Genomic DNA, 17,489 nt, shown 5'->3' with positions numbered 1-17,489 from the left:
ACAATTTGGATAGAGTTTGCCGTGGTGACAAACCCCTGGGAGGGCAGTTAATAATCTGAGGGTCAACGTGATGTCACTCAATTCAGGGAGGGCATTGCAACGAGAAATAGAGACAGATTCTGAATGAAGTATTTTATTTATAATTTCAGTGCCTTTTAATTGAGCTGGTCATATAAAAGAAAAGTGAAGCCTTTTTCATTTGATGAAGTGAACTCAAAGTATCCTTGCATTAAAACACACATGCTGAAGTGTAGCTGTCCTGTTCAGAATTTGCCAAAAGAGGAATCATTGCATGTTATTGTAACAAAAGGGGAAAGGGCACTAAATATATTAGAAGCAGAAACATTTAATGCCTGTGATCAAGAGTAATTAGTTAGTTTTGTACTTGTGTTTTTTTTTCCACCTGTGAATAGATTCTTTCCCAGTATGAAACGAGGTTGTGTCTTTTTATCATGGAGGCTGGATTACTTGACACCACCCTCCTTCAAACCGGTTACAGTTTATCATCTGGCTTTGTGCCGGTTTACGGTAGAACAGTGGACTCTTCCTAAAGCCCCACAACACATTTCAGGCGCCTATCACAAAAACTTACCTCACACATCTCCCTTAAGGATTCCTCCTCTCACCTTACACCTATGTCCCTCGTATTTTACCGCGTTTCACAATGTGAGTCAAATGATATACTAATGCCTATTGAAGGAGAACTCGCGAGGACTGGTACAGTATCGTCACAAAAGAGGGATGGATTGTAAAGCTGTGTTGAAAAGGGAAGTGATTATGAATACTAAACAAATCAACTATCCACTTTATACAGTTTCATTTTGGCCCAATCCCGAATCTCTCTTCGCCTCTGCACATTTTATCTCTGAAACCTCCTCCTTTCCCCACTGAAAAAGAAAACAAATTTTCAGGGAGCAGCTGGTACTGACCAGGCTGGTGTTTATTGTCCCTTATCGTCTGAAATGTGAGACGAGTTGCACACAGCAGCACACTCCACAGAAATAACAACGTGCTAATGACCAGGTAATCTGCCTTTTCCCAAGATGGATTGAGGTGCAGGACGCAGGACACGTCTAAGAACTCCCCTGCTCTCTTTCAATGGGATCTTATTTTTCTATCCACCTGAGAAGGCAGACAGGGCTTCAGTTTAATATTTCTTCCAAGTGACAGCACCTCTGGGAATGCAGCACTCCGACAGCGCTGTATTGTACTGACAGCCCTCCTTTTTGTTCTCGCGTCCTGGAATGTTACTCCAGATTTGAAAACTGTGGTGCTGGAAAAGCAACATCCAAGGAGCAGGAGAGTCGATGTTTCGGGCATAAACCCTTCATCAGGAATGCAGAGGGGGAAGGGGGCTTTCTCCATAACCATGTTACCTCAGGCAGGGCCCAGGAGGGGTGGGCTGGAAGGTTTGCACGATATGCTAACCACCAGGGTCCATGCTCTCATTGGGCATGCCCACGCTCAGGCTGTACTGTCCCTCTCTGTATCCAATCACGGCAAGACTCAGTCCATATACGAGAGAGACAGAGTCTGTGAGGAGCTGCTCCTCCAATCACAGCCTGGTTTTCACCCACATTTGCTGCTGATAGGTTTAGATTAGATTACTTACAGTGTGGAAACAGGCCCTTCGGCCCAACAAGCCCACACCGACCCGCCGAAGCGCAACCCACCCATACCCCTACATATACCCCTTACCTAACACTACGGGCAATTTAGCATGGCCAATTCACCTGACCCGCACATCTTTGGACTGTGGGAGGAAACCGGAGCACCCGGAGGAAACCCACGCAGACACGGGGAGAATGTACAAACTCCACACAGTCAGTCGCCTGAGGCGGGAATTGAACCCAGGTCCCTGGCGCTGTGAGGCAGCAGTGCTAACCACTGTGCCACCGTGCCGCCCTATTCACTAGTGAACTGGGTTAAAATCTTCCAGTTTTGTTTATGTGCCACAGAAATGCATTAACTGTGCCCTCACCAATCTATTTTAGTTTTGTCTGTATTTATCAGTCATTCTGGAGAAAAAAATCTTTTTTTGCTAACCGTTACCTGTCAACCTGTGGCTGTTTAAATTTGTGGTGTGTAGGAAATTGCACAAAACTGCAAGTTGAAGTTTTACATTTAAGGGAGGGATGATAATTGAGGTATTGTTACTATGGGATTGCATCACCAGCTGACTTAATCCGAAAGAGAGAAAAGAGTTCCTGAAAACCAAAAAGAACCCTGAAAATTGGAAAGCAGCCTTCATGAAAACCTCAAGGAGTGATCTTGGAAGCAAAATATTCCAGCACGAGAACAGGTTCAAAGAAACAGAGATAGCTTAGATTACTGGAAACAGGCCCTTCGGCCCAACCAGTCCACACCGACGCACCAAAGCGCAACCCATACCCCTACATTTACCCCTTACCTAACACTACGGGCAATTTAGCATGGCCAATTCACCTGACCCGCATGGACTGTGGGAGGAAACCAGAGCACCCGGAGGAAACCCACGCAGACACGGGGAGAACGTGCAAACTCCACACAGACAGTCGCCTGGGGCGGGAATTGAACCCGGGTCTCAGGCGCTGTGAGGCAGCAGTGCTGACCACTGTGCCACCGTGCTGCCCAATACAAACAGTTAAAAGGTCTGTAATCTCCTGAAAACTGTGGTTTTAAAAGTTGATTGTACTGAAAATGGACCTTTAAACAGTACACATGAATAATCGTACAGAATACAAAAGTATGGAAGTCTTGTTGAACCTACGTAAAACAAGTTGACCCCATTGTGACTGTAACTTGCAGTTCTAGGCAGCAGAAGGACGTGAAAGCTTTATACAGGGTTCAGAACAGATTTATCACAATAGTTCCAGGGATGAGAGATTACAGAGAGATTGAGGTCACTGTCCTAAAAGCCAGGAAACCTGAGGGGATTTACTGGAAATGTATAAAGCTACAAAGGGTTTAGAGATAATGAATGGAAACTGTTTTTAAACCATTGATAAGGATTGATGATCAGGTGACTCAGATTGAATTGACCCAGATTGACTGGCACAAGGAAATTTAACACAAGGTTTGGAGTGCACTCCTCGTTAAATTGTCCACCACTATCCAACACCAGCATCTCAACATCAGAATGCTGATTCAAATTTGAGTTCAAAAGATAGTGGAGGAAATGTGAAATACCAGGCAGGTTGGGTGGAAGGATAGAGGCAGTGGCAGGACTGAGTGGATTTCTGTTCAAGAGAACCAGTGCAACGGGCTAAAAGGCTTCCTTCGAGGCTCCACAATTACACAGGACTCAACAACATCCCAATGGAAGAAAAGGTCAAAGGTTAAAAGGTGGCTAAAATGACAGAGTGAGAACAGAGAGATGAGAGGGACAGAGCGGGAGCGGGGAGATGAGGGGGAACAGAGAGGGAGCGGGGAGATGAGGGGGACAGAGTGGGAGCGGGGAGATGAGGGGGGACAGAGTGGGAGCGGGGAGATGAGGGGGACAGAGAGGGAGCGGGAAGATGAGAGGGACAGAGAGGGAGCAGGGAGATGAGGGGGACAGAGAGGGAGCGGGGAAATGAGGGGGCAGAGAGGGAGCGGGGAGATGAGGGGGCAGAGAGGGAGGGGGAAATGAGGGGGACAGAGAGGGAGTGGGGAGATGAGGGGGACAGAGAGGGAGGGGGAAGATGAGGGGGACAGAGAGGGAGGGGGGAGATGAGGGGGACAGAGAGGGAGTGAGGAGATGAGGGGGACAGAGAGGGAGTGAGGAGATGAGGGGGACAGAGAGGGAGGGGGGAGATGAGGGGTACAGAGAGGGAGCAGGGAGATGAGGGGGATAGAGAGGGAGCGAGGAGATGAGGGGGACAGAGTGGGAGGGGGGAGATAGAACATGGAACATAGAACATAGAAAAATACAGCACAGTACAGGCCCTTCGGCCCTCGATGTTGCGCCGACCGAAGCCTACCTAACCTACACTAGCCCAATAACCTCCATATGCTTATCCAATGCCCGCTTAAATGACCATAAAGAGCGAGAGTCCACCACTGCTACTGGCAGGGCACTCCATGAACTCACAACCCGCTGAGTAAAGAATCTACCCCTAACATCTGTCCTATACCTACCACCCCTTAATTTAAACCTGTGTCCCCTAGTAACAGCTGACTCCATACGCGGAAAAAGGTTCTCACTGTCAACCCTATCTAAACCCCTAATCATCTTGTACACCTCTATCAAATCTCCCCAAACCTTCTTTTCTCCAATGAGAACAGCCCCAAGTGCCTCAGCCTTTCCTCATACGATCTTCCTACCATGCCAGGCAACATCCTGGTAAACCTCCTCTGCACTCGTTCCAATGCCTCCACATCCTTCCTATAGTATGGCGACCAAAACTGCACACAATACTCCAGATGAGGCCGCACCAGAGTCTTACACAACTGCAACATGACCTCAGGTCTCCGGAACTCAATTCCTCTACCAATAAAGCCCAGTACACCATATGCCTTCTTTACAGCACTATTTACCTGGGTGGCAACTTTCAGAGATCTGTGTACATGGACACCAAGATCCCTCTGCTCATCCACACTACCAAGTAGCCTACCATTAGTCCAGTAATCCATCTTCTTTTTACTCCTACCAAAGTGAATGACTTCACACTTAGCTACATTGAACTCCATTTGCCACCTTTCTGCCCAGCTCTGCAACTTATCTATATCCCGCTGTAACCTGCCACATCTCCACCGACTTTCGTGTCATCCGCAAACTTGCTCACCCAGCCTTCAAGCCCCTCCTCTAGGTCATTTATAAAAATGACAAACAGCAATGGTCCCAAAACAGATCCTTGTGGAACACCACTAGTAACTGCACTCCAAGATGAACCGATACCATCAACTACTACCCTCTGTCTCCTTCCAGCCAGCCAATTCCTAATCCAAACCTCGAATGCACCCTCAATGCCATACCTCCGTAGTTTTTGCATTAGCCTGCCATGGGGTACCTTATCGAACGCCTTGCTAAAATCCATATACACCACATCTACTGCTTTACCCTCCTCCACTTCCTTGGTCACCTTCTCAAAGAACTCAATAAGGTTTGTGAGGCTCGACCTGCCCTTCACAAAACCATGCTGACTATCCTTGATCACATTATTCCTATCCAGATGTTCATAAATCCTATCCCTTACAATTCTCTCTAAGACTTTGCCCACAACAGAAGTGAGACTCACTGGCCTATAGTTACTCGGGCTATCCCTACTCCCCTTCTTGAACAAGGGGACCACATTCGCTATCCTCCAGTCTTCTGGCACTATTCCCGTAGACAACGACGACATAAAAATCAAGGCCAATGGCTCCGCTATCTCCTCCCTAGCTTCCCAGAGGATCCTAGGATAAATGCCATCAGGCCCAGGGGACTTATCTATTTTCATCCTTTCCAATATTCCCCAGACCTCTTCCCTACATACCTCAAGGCCATCCATTCTAATCACTTGTGACTCAATATTCACATCAGCAACAGTGTCCTGTTCCTGAGTGAATACTGACGAAAAGTATTGATTTAGTGCCTCTCCAATCTCCTCCACCTCCACGCACAACTTCCCACTACTATCCTTGACTGGACCGATACCTACCCTAGTCATACCTATAGAAAGCCTTTGGGTTTTCCCTAATCCTACCAACTAAGGACTTTTCATGTCCCCTTCTCGCTGCTCTTAGCTCTCTCTTTAGATCCTTCCTGGCTACCTTATAACTCCCAATCGCCCCAACTGAACCTTCATGCCTCATCTTTACATAGGCCGCCCTCTTCCCTTTCACAAGGGATTCCAATTCCTTATTAAACCATGGCTCCCTCACAAGACCCTTTACTCCCTGCCTGACTGGTACATACCTATCAAGGACACCCATTAGCTGTTCCTTGAACAATCTCCACATATCATGTGTTCTTCCCTTGAAGCCTATTTTTCCAATCCACGCATCCTAAGTCATGCCTCACCGCATCATAATTTCCCTGCCCCCAGCTATAACTCTTGCCCTGCAGTGCACACTTATCCCTCTCCATCACTAGAGGGGGACAGAGAGGGAGGGGGGAGATGAGGGGGACAGAGTGGGAGGAGGGAGATGAGGGGGACAGAGAGGGAGGGGGGAGATGAGGGGGACAGAGAGGGAGCGGGGCGATGAGGGGGACAGAGAGGGAGCGGGGAGATGAGGGGGACAGAGAGGGAGGGGGGCGATGAGGAGGACAGAGAGGGAGCGGGGCGATGAGGAGGACAGAGAGGGAGCGGGGCGATGAGGGGGACAGAGAGGGAGCGGGGCGATGAGGGGGACAGAGAGGGAGGGGGTAAATGTTTGGGACAGAGAGTGAGCGGGGCGATGAGGGGGACAGAGAGGGAGGGGGTAAATGTTTGGGACAGAGAGGGAAGGGGTAAATGTTTGGGACAGAGAGTGAGCGGGGAGATGAGGGGGACTGAGAGGGAGCACTGGGTGCCAAGTTTCTCTCTGTAAGGAGGGGTTTCGAGAGGCAACAGAAGAGAGAGAGAGAGAGAGAGAGAGAGACTGACATTTTGACTGGTTTGATCTTCCTGTTAAAGTGTTTCTTTCTTTCAGGAAAGGTCCATGAAAACCCCTAGTGGAAGGCAGAGAGAGTCCTCGGTTGATACCCTGCAGTTTCCTAACTCTTATTAGTAACAGCTGAACTGGTGTAAAACCTATGCCCCATCACCATGTGAGCAGCTTCATTAATACTGATTGAGATCCCCGAGTGACAGTGCTGCTTACTGGTCAAGGTGGACCTCCATCCCGTTCCTCCCACACAGACTGCACAGCTCTGGTGTCGTGTCCAGGTCCCGGCTCATACACTAACCCCGAAAGCAGAAGACTTCACCTTCTCCCACCCCTGAAGCTGGATAATGGAAAGGGAGAAGCCAACAGATAACTGACTGCAAATCATTTTTATAAATCTCCATCTGCCTCCCCTTGGGACACAGTCCATGCTACCCATTACCCACCTGTTTTCCACTTCTCCACAGTGTCCACTTTTATCATTTTTTAATTATTTCTGTAGTTGAAGTGGAGGAGGAAAATCCTGCGAATGCGAGTCTGATGGGAATTCCTGACTCAGTGCTCATTAGGTTCAATGTCTTGATACACAGTCTGAGGATGATTAGCTACAAATGACTGCCAACTCAAACAGCTGAACATTTGGATGACCTGAAGAAAAAAAATGCCGTTGATGTAAGTTCCACTTACCGCTGGCTTCTTGCCTTCCTTCAGTAAAGTTTTCCGTCTCAGTGGTCCTTCCATTGTGATGGCTCCGGCTGCTCCACTTAAAGGGCAACTGCATGCATCTGTTGGGCTGATGAGAAAAGGAAGCGAGTCAGGTTTGGAATCACTTGGAAACATGACCGATACAGCGCTGTAGGTTTCTAGAGAGTGCTGCACTTCATAGACAATCATCAGCTTTGTCCTAAAGATCGACAACTCAAGTTAACTCTTTAAGTATATTCAGTCTTCTGCTACAATATAGAACTCAACATATGCCAGCAAAAACCTCAGGAACACCCAACCATCTGCCACTCCTTTTTGCTTCAGCAATGATCTGCTATTGAACAAGATCACCACTCACCAGTAACCAGGTATACTTCTACACATAAGGAAATAAGATGCTGTATTTTCTACCAAGTGAGTGAACAAGTGAATACATAAGAGTGTGCTGAAAGGCGTATAAAATGTGTTATCATTTTTGCAATTTTGATTTTTTTTTAAAAAAGTTTAAATGTTAGTCAGGTGGAGACTTTTTTTTAAAAGGAGGATCAGAAAGTCATTTTGGAACAGTGACTAAAATGTACTAGTTTCAAGATGACATGTGACAGTAATCCAGAACTTTGGAATCTCAATGCAACAAGATATTTACACCTCTAGAATTATGATAGGCTGTGTGAACATTTGTAAACCCACTGTAAACCACTTGGTTCAGTTCAAAAAACACCAGTGTTCTCATTGAGAATAATCAAGAGTTGAGTTCAAAAGCAAGTTTTAGTTTCTCTCCTCGCAGATTTTAGCTCAGTTCAGAGGAAACCAGTTACTGTAGCAGCAGAGGTTTTAAGCTCGTGCAGTTCCAAGCCAGGGGAGTCCGAGGTAGACATCTTCAGATTGTCTACCTGATTCCCTGAAGAAGGGCTCATGCCCGAAACGTCGATTCTCCTGCTCCTTGGATGCTGCCTGACCTGCTGCGCTTTTCCAGCAACACATTTTCAACATCTTCAGATTGTTCAAATTAAAAGTGTTTCAGCCATCACAACTGTTAAGGAATCTTAAAATTGTCCCCAAGTTCAGCTGAAAGAAACCGGATAAAGTCAGTTAAGCAGAAATGTAGAGTTGCAATAGGAGTATAATAGAAACATAGATTTTTTACATTGTGCCTGTACTAGCTCCCAAAAGAGCTACACAGCTAGTCTCATGTGACTACTATCTCTTTAACCTTCGCTGCTCTAAAGAAAATAACCCTAGCCTCATAGCTCTTTCCTTATGGTTCCAGCCCAGGAAATATTCTGGTAAATCCCGTACATAACCACAGCCTTCCCATAAAGTGCTGACCAGAACAGCATGTGGTCTAACCAGCATATTATTACACAGTTCCAAATAACCTTCCTGCTCTTGTATTCTAAGCCTGCACTGAAAAAGGCAAGCATCTTGCATACCTTCTTAGCCACCTTCTCCATCTGCCCTGTTACCTTCAGGGTTCTGTGGATAACAAACCAGTGTCCCTCAGTTTGATCATTTCAGCCAACCCATTGGCACAGTGATCACCAGTGACTATGAAAAATGTTTTCCATTTAGGCATCAATGCAGCTGAATGGCGCACAGTATTGACCAATACCAAACTACACACTCACAAAATGGGAGCTTCCATAACAGTGCACAATTCCTTCACACAATAATTTGGTTGCTTCTTTCATCTTTAGTCTGTTACAGTAAAACAGAATAGCAATTGACCAAGTTATCTATGAAGGGAAGCAGCAAAGCAATAATACGAGAAACAATGAAGGCTTCATGGTGAAATTTCCTGGGTCAGCTCTGAGGAGCCCTCTCTCTCTGCCGAGATCAACTGGAAAAGGTTTATAGGAAATATTGTACTACTGCTCTATTTCAAAGCATGTGTGCTTGATTTTGCCTTTTCCTTTTTCTTGGCCCCAATATTGGTGGTTGGCCTGTTAGTTCACTTGATTGACAAAGTTGGCTTGGGTTCCAATTGGATAAGAAAGTTTCCTTGACGTTACTGCAGTCTATCATTTAGCTTGTGACCTGACCACTTCTACTGGGTTTAGATTTTACCTCCCCTCTGTTATCCTGTAGGGAATGATTCCGTTCAGGTTGTCTAGCACATAAAATCAGAGAGGGAATCCAGCAGGAGAGGGTTTGGGGCAGGGAAGGCAGCATTTCAGTCTCATTTTCTCACGTTTATCAGAGCAACAGAGCTGTGGGGCTGCAGAAAGCAATAAACCTTTTTCATTCTTTAAGGAGCGCGATAACATACCCTTCATAGATATGATCCCGTATCTTTAAGTGTTGCCTCAGTCAAGAGGAAAGATTTAACAAATTATGTCTTTATTCTCTAGCACGTACAAGGCTAAGGGGTGATCTAATCTAGGTCTTCAGGATATTAAGAAAGTGTAGATAAACAGTAAGTATTCCTGGAACCAGGGGGCACAGTATAAGAACTAAGGCCAGAACATTCAGGAGCAATGTTTGAAAGCACTTCTACCTGTAAAGAGTAGTGAAGGTCTTGAACTCTATTCCTCAAATGGCGGTGGATGCTAATTCACTTGTGAAATTTGGATCGGAGATAGACAAGGTTCATTAATCCGAGGGATACAGGCCCAAGACTGGCAGAGAGAGTTAAGCCACAGATGAGCCATGATCTTACTGAATAGCAGAGCTGACTTGAGGGGCTGAATGGCCTCCTCCTGTTCCTGAGAGACGGGATTATAAAAGTGGCTGAACTCCAAAAACACCATTGACTGATGTTTGCTGGTGAGCCTGCCAGGAACAGTTCACTCCTCAAGACAACTGCTCCGACATTGTGAAATAAATTCCATCAGGAATCCGGATAGTAATCTGCTCCTGTGCAGCGGAATAGGCCATTCTGTCCAACCAGTTTATCCCAGCTTTCATGCGTGATACAAACTCCCTCTGGCCCTTGTTCCTCTAACCCCACTAATGCATCCTTCTATTATTTTCTCTCTCCTGGACATTTCAACCTTCACCTTAACTGCATCAACGCTTTTGCTTCAACAATTCCTTGTGGTGATAAGTTCCATGTTTTAACCACTCTTCAGTTTCTCAAGTTCCAACTGGATTTACGAGCGACCAACATGGCCCCAAGTGCAGGTCTCCTTCAAACAGAAACATCTCTATGTCTACTCAAACAGATCTTTTGCAAAGTGAAAGATGTTTTCATTCACTAATGGATATGGGGGTCTCTGGCTAGGACAGCATTTATTGACCATCCCTCATTGCCCTTGGTGGTGGTGAGCTATTGTTTTGAACATCTGCAGTTTTGTTGGTGCAGGGATACTCAGGAAAGGATTCCAAGGTTTTGACCCTTCGATTAGGTTGCTTGTTTCATGTTTTATTGAAAAAGGCTCAGCCTGCTCAATTGCTCTTGACAGGTGCCTCTCAGTTCTGGTACCATTTTGGCACATCATGTTCTTTTTCACAACATGGAACAACACTTCCCGTTCTTGTGATGACATGCAGGTCAGATCTATTCACAGCAATCCAATGTGGTCTAGCTGAGGTTCTATTCAAGGACAATATGGATTCTTGTTTGGAGAAAGTGAGGACTGCAGATGCTGGACAGTTGATCTCCAATTCTTATTTCTCCACTGTTCTAGAAAGGCACTCAATGTTATGCTTGCTCTCTTCTGGCCATATGAATCAGCACTGTTACCACCAGTGATTTTGCATGTAGATATGTGCTCACAGATCTCCGTTCCTCCCCCCTCATTTAGACAAATGCTTTCCTAAGAATATGTGGCTTCTCTGTTCTTCCTAGCAAAAAGCACCACCTCACTCGTACTCATATTAAAGTCAATTCCAAAGTGCACTTCAGATGCTTTGACCCCTGCACAGAAAGAATCATAGAATCTCTACAGTGGAGAAGCAGGCCATTCAGCCCTTTCAGCCCACACAGACCCTTTGAAAAGCATCCACCCCACTATCCTATCCTTGTAACCATACATTTCCCATGGCTAACCCACCTAAACTGTACAACTTTAGACCATGGGAGGAAACCGGAGCACCTGGAAGAAACCCATGCAGACACAGGGGGAATGACCAAACTCCACTCAGACAGTCACCAGAGGGTGGAATCGAACCTGGGTCCCTGGCGCTGTGAGGCTGCTGTGCACCATTGAGCCACTGTGCTGTCCCAGTATCACCCCAGTAGTGACATACTATCTAACTGAAGTGTCTCCTTAGAAACCCGACTCAGGCGACTGACTGTGTGGAGTTTGCACGTTCTCCCCGTGTCTGCGTGGGTTTTCTCCGGGTGCTCCGGTTTCCTCCCATAGTCCAAAGATGTGCGGGTCAGGTGAATTGGCCATGCTAAATTGCCCGTAGTGTTAGGTATGGGGTAAATGTAGGGGTATGAGTGGGTTGCGCTTCGGCGGGTCGGTGTGGACTTGTTGGGCTGAAGGGTCTGTTTCCACACTGTAAGTAATCTAATATCTAATCTAATATCTAATATCTAAAAAAAACCCAGTCTCTTTGAATCACTGTTACCTCTGTTGTGAGCCCATTAAACAACAGGAAATGGGGGATCCAAGATGGTGGCAATCTAGGAAGATCATGTTGCAGAGATTTGCACACGCGGGATGAACTTTTAACCCGCCGTACCCGGACCACCGCGATATCTTGTGACTCTGAAAGGTCGTGGACTCCCAGGAAACTGTTAAAAATCAACTTACATGGGTTTTCCCCATCCAGGGATGCCGAAGAAGGGAGGAGGAGTGTCTGAGGCCCGGCCTATGGCCCAGCCTGCAAGATCCTCGGACTCTATTTTTTCCCCAGGCCCTGGTGAAGGAGCTCGCGAAATCTCACATGATGTTGAGTAAGCAGATAGAGGAGAAGCTGACCCCGCTCTCATGTTGCAGAAGCATGAACAGCAGCTGGGAGACCTGGAGAAAAGGACGGATGAGGTGGAACACAGAGTCACAGTGGTGGAAGCTGATAGTGGTTCCTCCAAGGATAGGATCCAAACCCTGGAGATGCAGGTCCATAATTTGCTTGACCAAGTTGATGACCTCGAAGGAAGGTGAGCAACCAGTGGAATTTATTGAGGACTGGTTGCCGAAATTCCTTAAGTTGGAGGCTGGAATGAGAGGCTTGAAGATTGAGAGGGCTCAGTGGGTCATGGCGCAGAGGTCAGGTCAGGGTCAACATCCCCGTCCTATCTTGGTGTGGTTTCATCACTATAGAGATAAGGAAAGAATTGTGGAAGCTTCCAGAATCCAGGGGAAGGATCCAAAGGCCCTAGTTTACTAGGGCTCTAAGATTATGTTCTTCCTGGACTTCTCAGTGGCAGTGATCCAGAAAAGAAAATCCTACGACGGCATCAAGAAAAGACTGAGGGAGTTCAGGATCCAGTACCCTCTGAGGTATCCGGCGATGCTTCAGATCACCTGTACATCCCTTTGACACGCTGGAGAAGGCAAGAGACTTTGTGGACAAATTAACCTAATCTGAACAATTTAATATGCACAAATAATAGTGTTGTTTGGGTATGTCTCTGTTTTTTCTTTAAAAAAAAGAGTAAGTCTGGTCGGGGCTTTCTTTTCCTTTGTTTTGTTGGTTATAACCTGGTTTGGCAGTGGTTGAGATGTATACTTTCAATTTCTAAGTTAAGTTATACCAAAGGAAGGGTGGGGTATTTACCCTTTTTATTCAAAATGTCTTTGTTCACATTGCTATGCCATGGTGTATTTTCTTTCTTTGCTGCTTGTGTTAGCTGTGTGGCTCGAGCTAGGAGGAAGGAAAATGTTTGGGATGGCTAGATGCCTACTTACGGGCAGTTTATACCTGGTTCAGGTATTTAAATGCCCGGGCTGCAGTATTGGCAACAGGATGGGAAATTGGGTTTTGGGATGGATAGTTGCCCCCGTTGGGCAGGGTGAGAGTTCCCCTATTCAGTGCCGTTGGTGCTTTATATGTTGGGAGATTTTCTTTATTTTTGTTGTACATAATCTTTGATGGCTTTGTAGGTTTGTTAACTGTTTTGGTTTTAGTTTATGTAGTTTTTATGTTCAATGGATCTTGTGACACTAAGGTTCGGCGATTTGTAACTCGAGCTCCTCCTCTCTGGAATTTAAATGTTACTGCAGAAGGTTATGGCTAATGACTTGATTAAATGGTGCACCTGGAACATCAAGGGGAGTCACTACCAATTAAGGTATTTTCAAGTCTTAAAAAGGAGAAGGTGGATATTGCTATGTTACAGGAGACACATTTGGATGATAGCAGCATTTGAAACTGCAGCAGAATGGCTTTGGTTGGGTTTACTTTTCATCTTTTAATACCAGAAGTAGAAGAGTGGCTACATTGTTTAAGAGGAATCTCCCATTTAAGTTACTAGAGTGTGTTAAAGACAAACACGGGAGGTTTGTAATTCTCAATACCCTGATAAACGGGGAAGAATATGGTGTTTTAAATGTTTATTGCCCTCCAGCCCATCCCCTCAAATTTCTGGTAGATGCATTCTCTAAACTGATCAGTCTCGAATCCCGGCATATCATGGTAGGGGGAGATTTTAATTGTCTCATGGATCCCACAGTAGACAGATTGCCAAGGGCACCCAACACCCTCTATACAAACTAAACAGTTAGTGGATCTGTGGACTTATGGAGGCATCTCCACCAATCAGGCAGGGATTTTACGTTTTTCTTCAACCCACACAGACGTCACATCAGGATTGAGTTTTTTTCCAGATTCCTGTGGCAACCCTGGACTTGGGGGCATCTTGTACGATTAGTAATATTACCATCTGGATCACGCTCCAGTGTACCTGTTCGTTAAGATTAAGGATGCTATAATGGGCCTGAGGCACTGGCGAATGGATCCCTTTATCCTTAATGATAATAAGTTTGTGGAATACTACTCTAGGGAATTCAGGGCATTCTTAGACATTAATTTAGGCTCGGTAAAAACAATGACTGCAGATGCTGGAAACCAGAGTCTAGATTAGAGTGGTGTTGGAAAAACACAGCAGGTCAGGCAGCATCTGAGGAGCAGGAAAATCAACAGCAAAGAAGGAGCTTACTTTCGTAAAACAAAGGTTATATGAGCAAGGTTACAAGCAGGCAAATACCTCGCATATCTCGGCATTGAAAAGGAATGCCCCTCAAGCCATTACGGCAATTAGGGAAGGAGCTAGATATCTAACATGTGATTCCAAAAAGATTAATGTGGCATTCCAGAGATTTACCAATCTGAGGGTTGTGAGGAGGGGTGGGCCAAGATCTGGAGCTCCCAGGTATGCCCCCAAACAAGAGTCTTTTCTCAATGTCCCCTTATCAGAGCAAGAGTTGCAGGAGGCTGTGAAGCAGCTTCAGAGTGGAAAGGCACTCCCGGTCCTGAGGGACTCCCCAGTGAATTCTATACAGATTTATAAACATATTGTCAGGCCCGATGCTCAATATGTTCAATGACTCGTAAAGTCATGATCGTGTGCCATCTCTAACAGAGGCCGATATTTCACTTATTCTTAAAAAAAGAGAAGGTTCCAGAGAACGGTGCTTCATACAGGCCCATTTCACCCTTAAATGTGGACACCAAAATCCTCTCTAAGACTCTTGCTGGAGACTGTGTTGCCATCTATTATTAAAGAGGATCAGACGGGCTTTATAAAGAGTTGTAGATCCTCCAATAACGTTAGGAGGCTGCTTAATGTAATTCAAGCATGTCAACAACAGTCAATACAGGGATTGGTGATTTCTTTAGACACAGAGAAGGTATTTGACAGAGTTGGGTGGCCGTACCTTTTCTATAGTCTGGAGTGGTTTGGCTTGAGTGAGGTCTTTATAAAGTGGGTAAAGGTTCTCAATAGTGACCCTCTCGCTGCGGTCATCTCCAACAGGTTACAATCAAGCAATTATAGTATTTCTAGGGGCAGCCGGTAGGGCTGTCTCCTTTCGTCATTGCTTTGTACATTGGTGATTGAAACATTGGCAGAGGCCATTTGTGGGGGATCCCAATATATCAGCTCCAGAAGTGGGGTCAAAATTACACAAGATCTCATTGCATGCAGAAGATGTCCTAATGTTTTTTTGTCAAATCCAGCAACTTCAGTGCCTCGTCTGATACAATGGTTTGCTGAATGGTTTTGTGTATTTGGACATATTTGGACATATTCATCACTCCAGTTCTGGATCGGTTGTTCAAAGCTAATTTTGTACAATTATTTGACAAAATCAAACAAGACCTTAAAAGATGGGAGGTGCTTCCAGTGTCATGGTTAGGTCACATAGCGCTTATTAAAATGAATATTCTCCCCCATTTGTTGTACCCTATACAGATGCTCTCCCAGATTTTCGATAAGCAAACATTCAGGAGACTGAACGGCTGGTTCAGCTCTTTTATTTGGCATTGTAAGTGGCCCCTTACTAAATGAGTTAAACTGCAATTGCCTCTCACCGCGGTCAGGGGGAGGGAGGGAGGGTGTGGTTCTCTCGGACAATAAAACTACCTACTAACTCACTTTTATCTTACGTGAGTGACTGGGCCTGTGGGGACCCTCTTTCAATATGGTTAGATATTGAAACCTCTCAGGTAGGGTGCCCCCCCTTATTAGCTTGCTGTTTCCAGACAAAATGATGACAGTCAGGGAATATTGCCATAATCCAATAGTTATCAATACTGTTAAAGCATGGAGGGCAATTCGACAGAGGGAAGACACTGTTGGCAAAAGATCTCCTCTTACACCCATAGTGGGTCAGCTGCATTTTCGATCGGGGTTGATAGATTCAGGATTCAAACATTGGGCAGCTAAGGGTGTGTCTTGCATGGAGTATTTATTTGAAGGAGACACAATTATGTCTTTTGATCAGTAAGCACAGAAATATGAGTTATCTAACAGGACCTCTTTCTTTTCTCCAAGTTATGGATTGTTTTCTATTTGATGTAATATCGAAAAATCTATTTTTTAATAAAAATATAATTTAAGAAGAACACTAAGAAATTTACTTTCCTCCAAGTCTGGCCTCGCACACCATTCCCACTCCCTGGAGCCCACCACTGGCATTTGGCTCTGCTGCTGCCCAGGCTTTAAACTCAGGAGTGCTGTCCCTTCAGGCAATCCAAAAACAGACCTCTTTGGCCAAACCTTTAGCCTAATTTCTCTTCCTTTGGCTCAGTGACAAATTGGATCTAAGAATGCATTTTGCTACATTAAAGGGGTTACACAAATGCTGTTGTTTGTTGATTCCACATCTGTTCTGCAGCTCTCAGATGGTTAACAAGGGCCGGCCTGGTTTACAAACTGAAACAATGCAGTGTTTATTCAATTAGCTCTGCCTGAAGTGCATATGATTGGAGTTCCCCTGATACAGAGCAAATATAGGGTCAAAACATCCAAAGTAAGTGGATGCAGATGCACTGAAGTGATGAAGGTGTTGTATAGGAAATTATTCAATACAGAGGTCTTGAATGTCTGATGGAGCTTAGCTACCAGTTTTTCTCTGGTAACATGACCATGTTTGGGTCTAGGCTGTGATTTCATGTCAGGGCCTGTTTGGAACTGAAGTTTATCTATTCCAAATGAGACCTGGAGAGTGGGCAGCCATTGGTCCCTCATTAGCAAGAAAATCTCCTCCTCTTCCCGAGATTGTCCTATAGCATCAGGCCCATGGTCGCTAGGCAACCAATCCATTGCGCACTAATGTTCATGGGACGAGGCTGAGGATATTCAAGCCAAACATTTAACCTGCAAATGAAGGTCATTTTAGGAAGGAATGGTCATCATTTTGTTTGCATAAACTTTTTCACAAACTACTACTTCAGTGTTTGCCTAACAATTTCAAATAAACAATCATGGATTTTGAATGAGTCAATGAAACAGGATGCATTGCTCTGGTTACCACTGTGACAGCAAGGATGTTTGTCAAGATTAGAATGTTGCTAGAAAAGCACAACAGGTCAGGCAGCATTCAAGGAGTAGGGACATTTCAGGCAAACGTTTGTCAATTGACAGTGTAGCACGCACTTTTTTGTTCCCCTGCTTGTTGAATGCTAACATCCTCTGAGGGACTGGCAACGTTCAGCTCAGACAGCACTCAGACACAAGCTGGTGAGGGCAAAGTTGGCAGGTTTTGCTGGAGTTAATAAATCAGTCTGATCCCGACTCCTGAGCGATTTTTCAAATATCCCTGAATTCAGAGTTGAATTGAGAATCTCACTGACGCACTGCAGGATGACAAGTGAAGGGGAATAAGGAAGTAGTTGCACAGTGACCGAGCTGAGGTTGGGGC

At 45.4% G+C, this 17,489-nt stretch overlaps 1 protein-coding gene across 5 annotated transcripts in view; it reads right to left on the bottom strand.

Moving 5' to 3' along the window:
* The window catches only part of LOC132825862 (ras-specific guanine nucleotide-releasing factor RalGPS1-like), a 781,992-nt gene that overhangs the window by 49,153 nt on the left and 715,350 nt on the right, over window positions 1–17,489 (bottom strand). For all 5 annotated transcript variants that reach the window (XM_060841441.1, XM_060841437.1, XM_060841440.1 and 2 more), the window contains one exon: window positions 7,216–7,321. In XM_060841441.1, coding sequence (XP_060697424.1) covers window positions 7,216–7,321 — 106 coding nt within the window. The remainder of the gene's footprint in view (window positions 1–7,215; window positions 7,322–17,489) is intronic.

Source organism: Hemiscyllium ocellatum, chromosome 21 (genome assembly GCF_020745735.1).
Source record: "Hemiscyllium ocellatum isolate sHemOce1 chromosome 21, sHemOce1.pat.X.cur, whole genome shotgun sequence".
Taxonomy (NCBI): domain Eukaryota; kingdom Metazoa; phylum Chordata; class Chondrichthyes; order Orectolobiformes; family Hemiscylliidae; genus Hemiscyllium; species Hemiscyllium ocellatum.
Note: the sequence above shows the minus strand (reverse complement) of the source record. Positions and strands in the feature narration are given on the sequence as shown.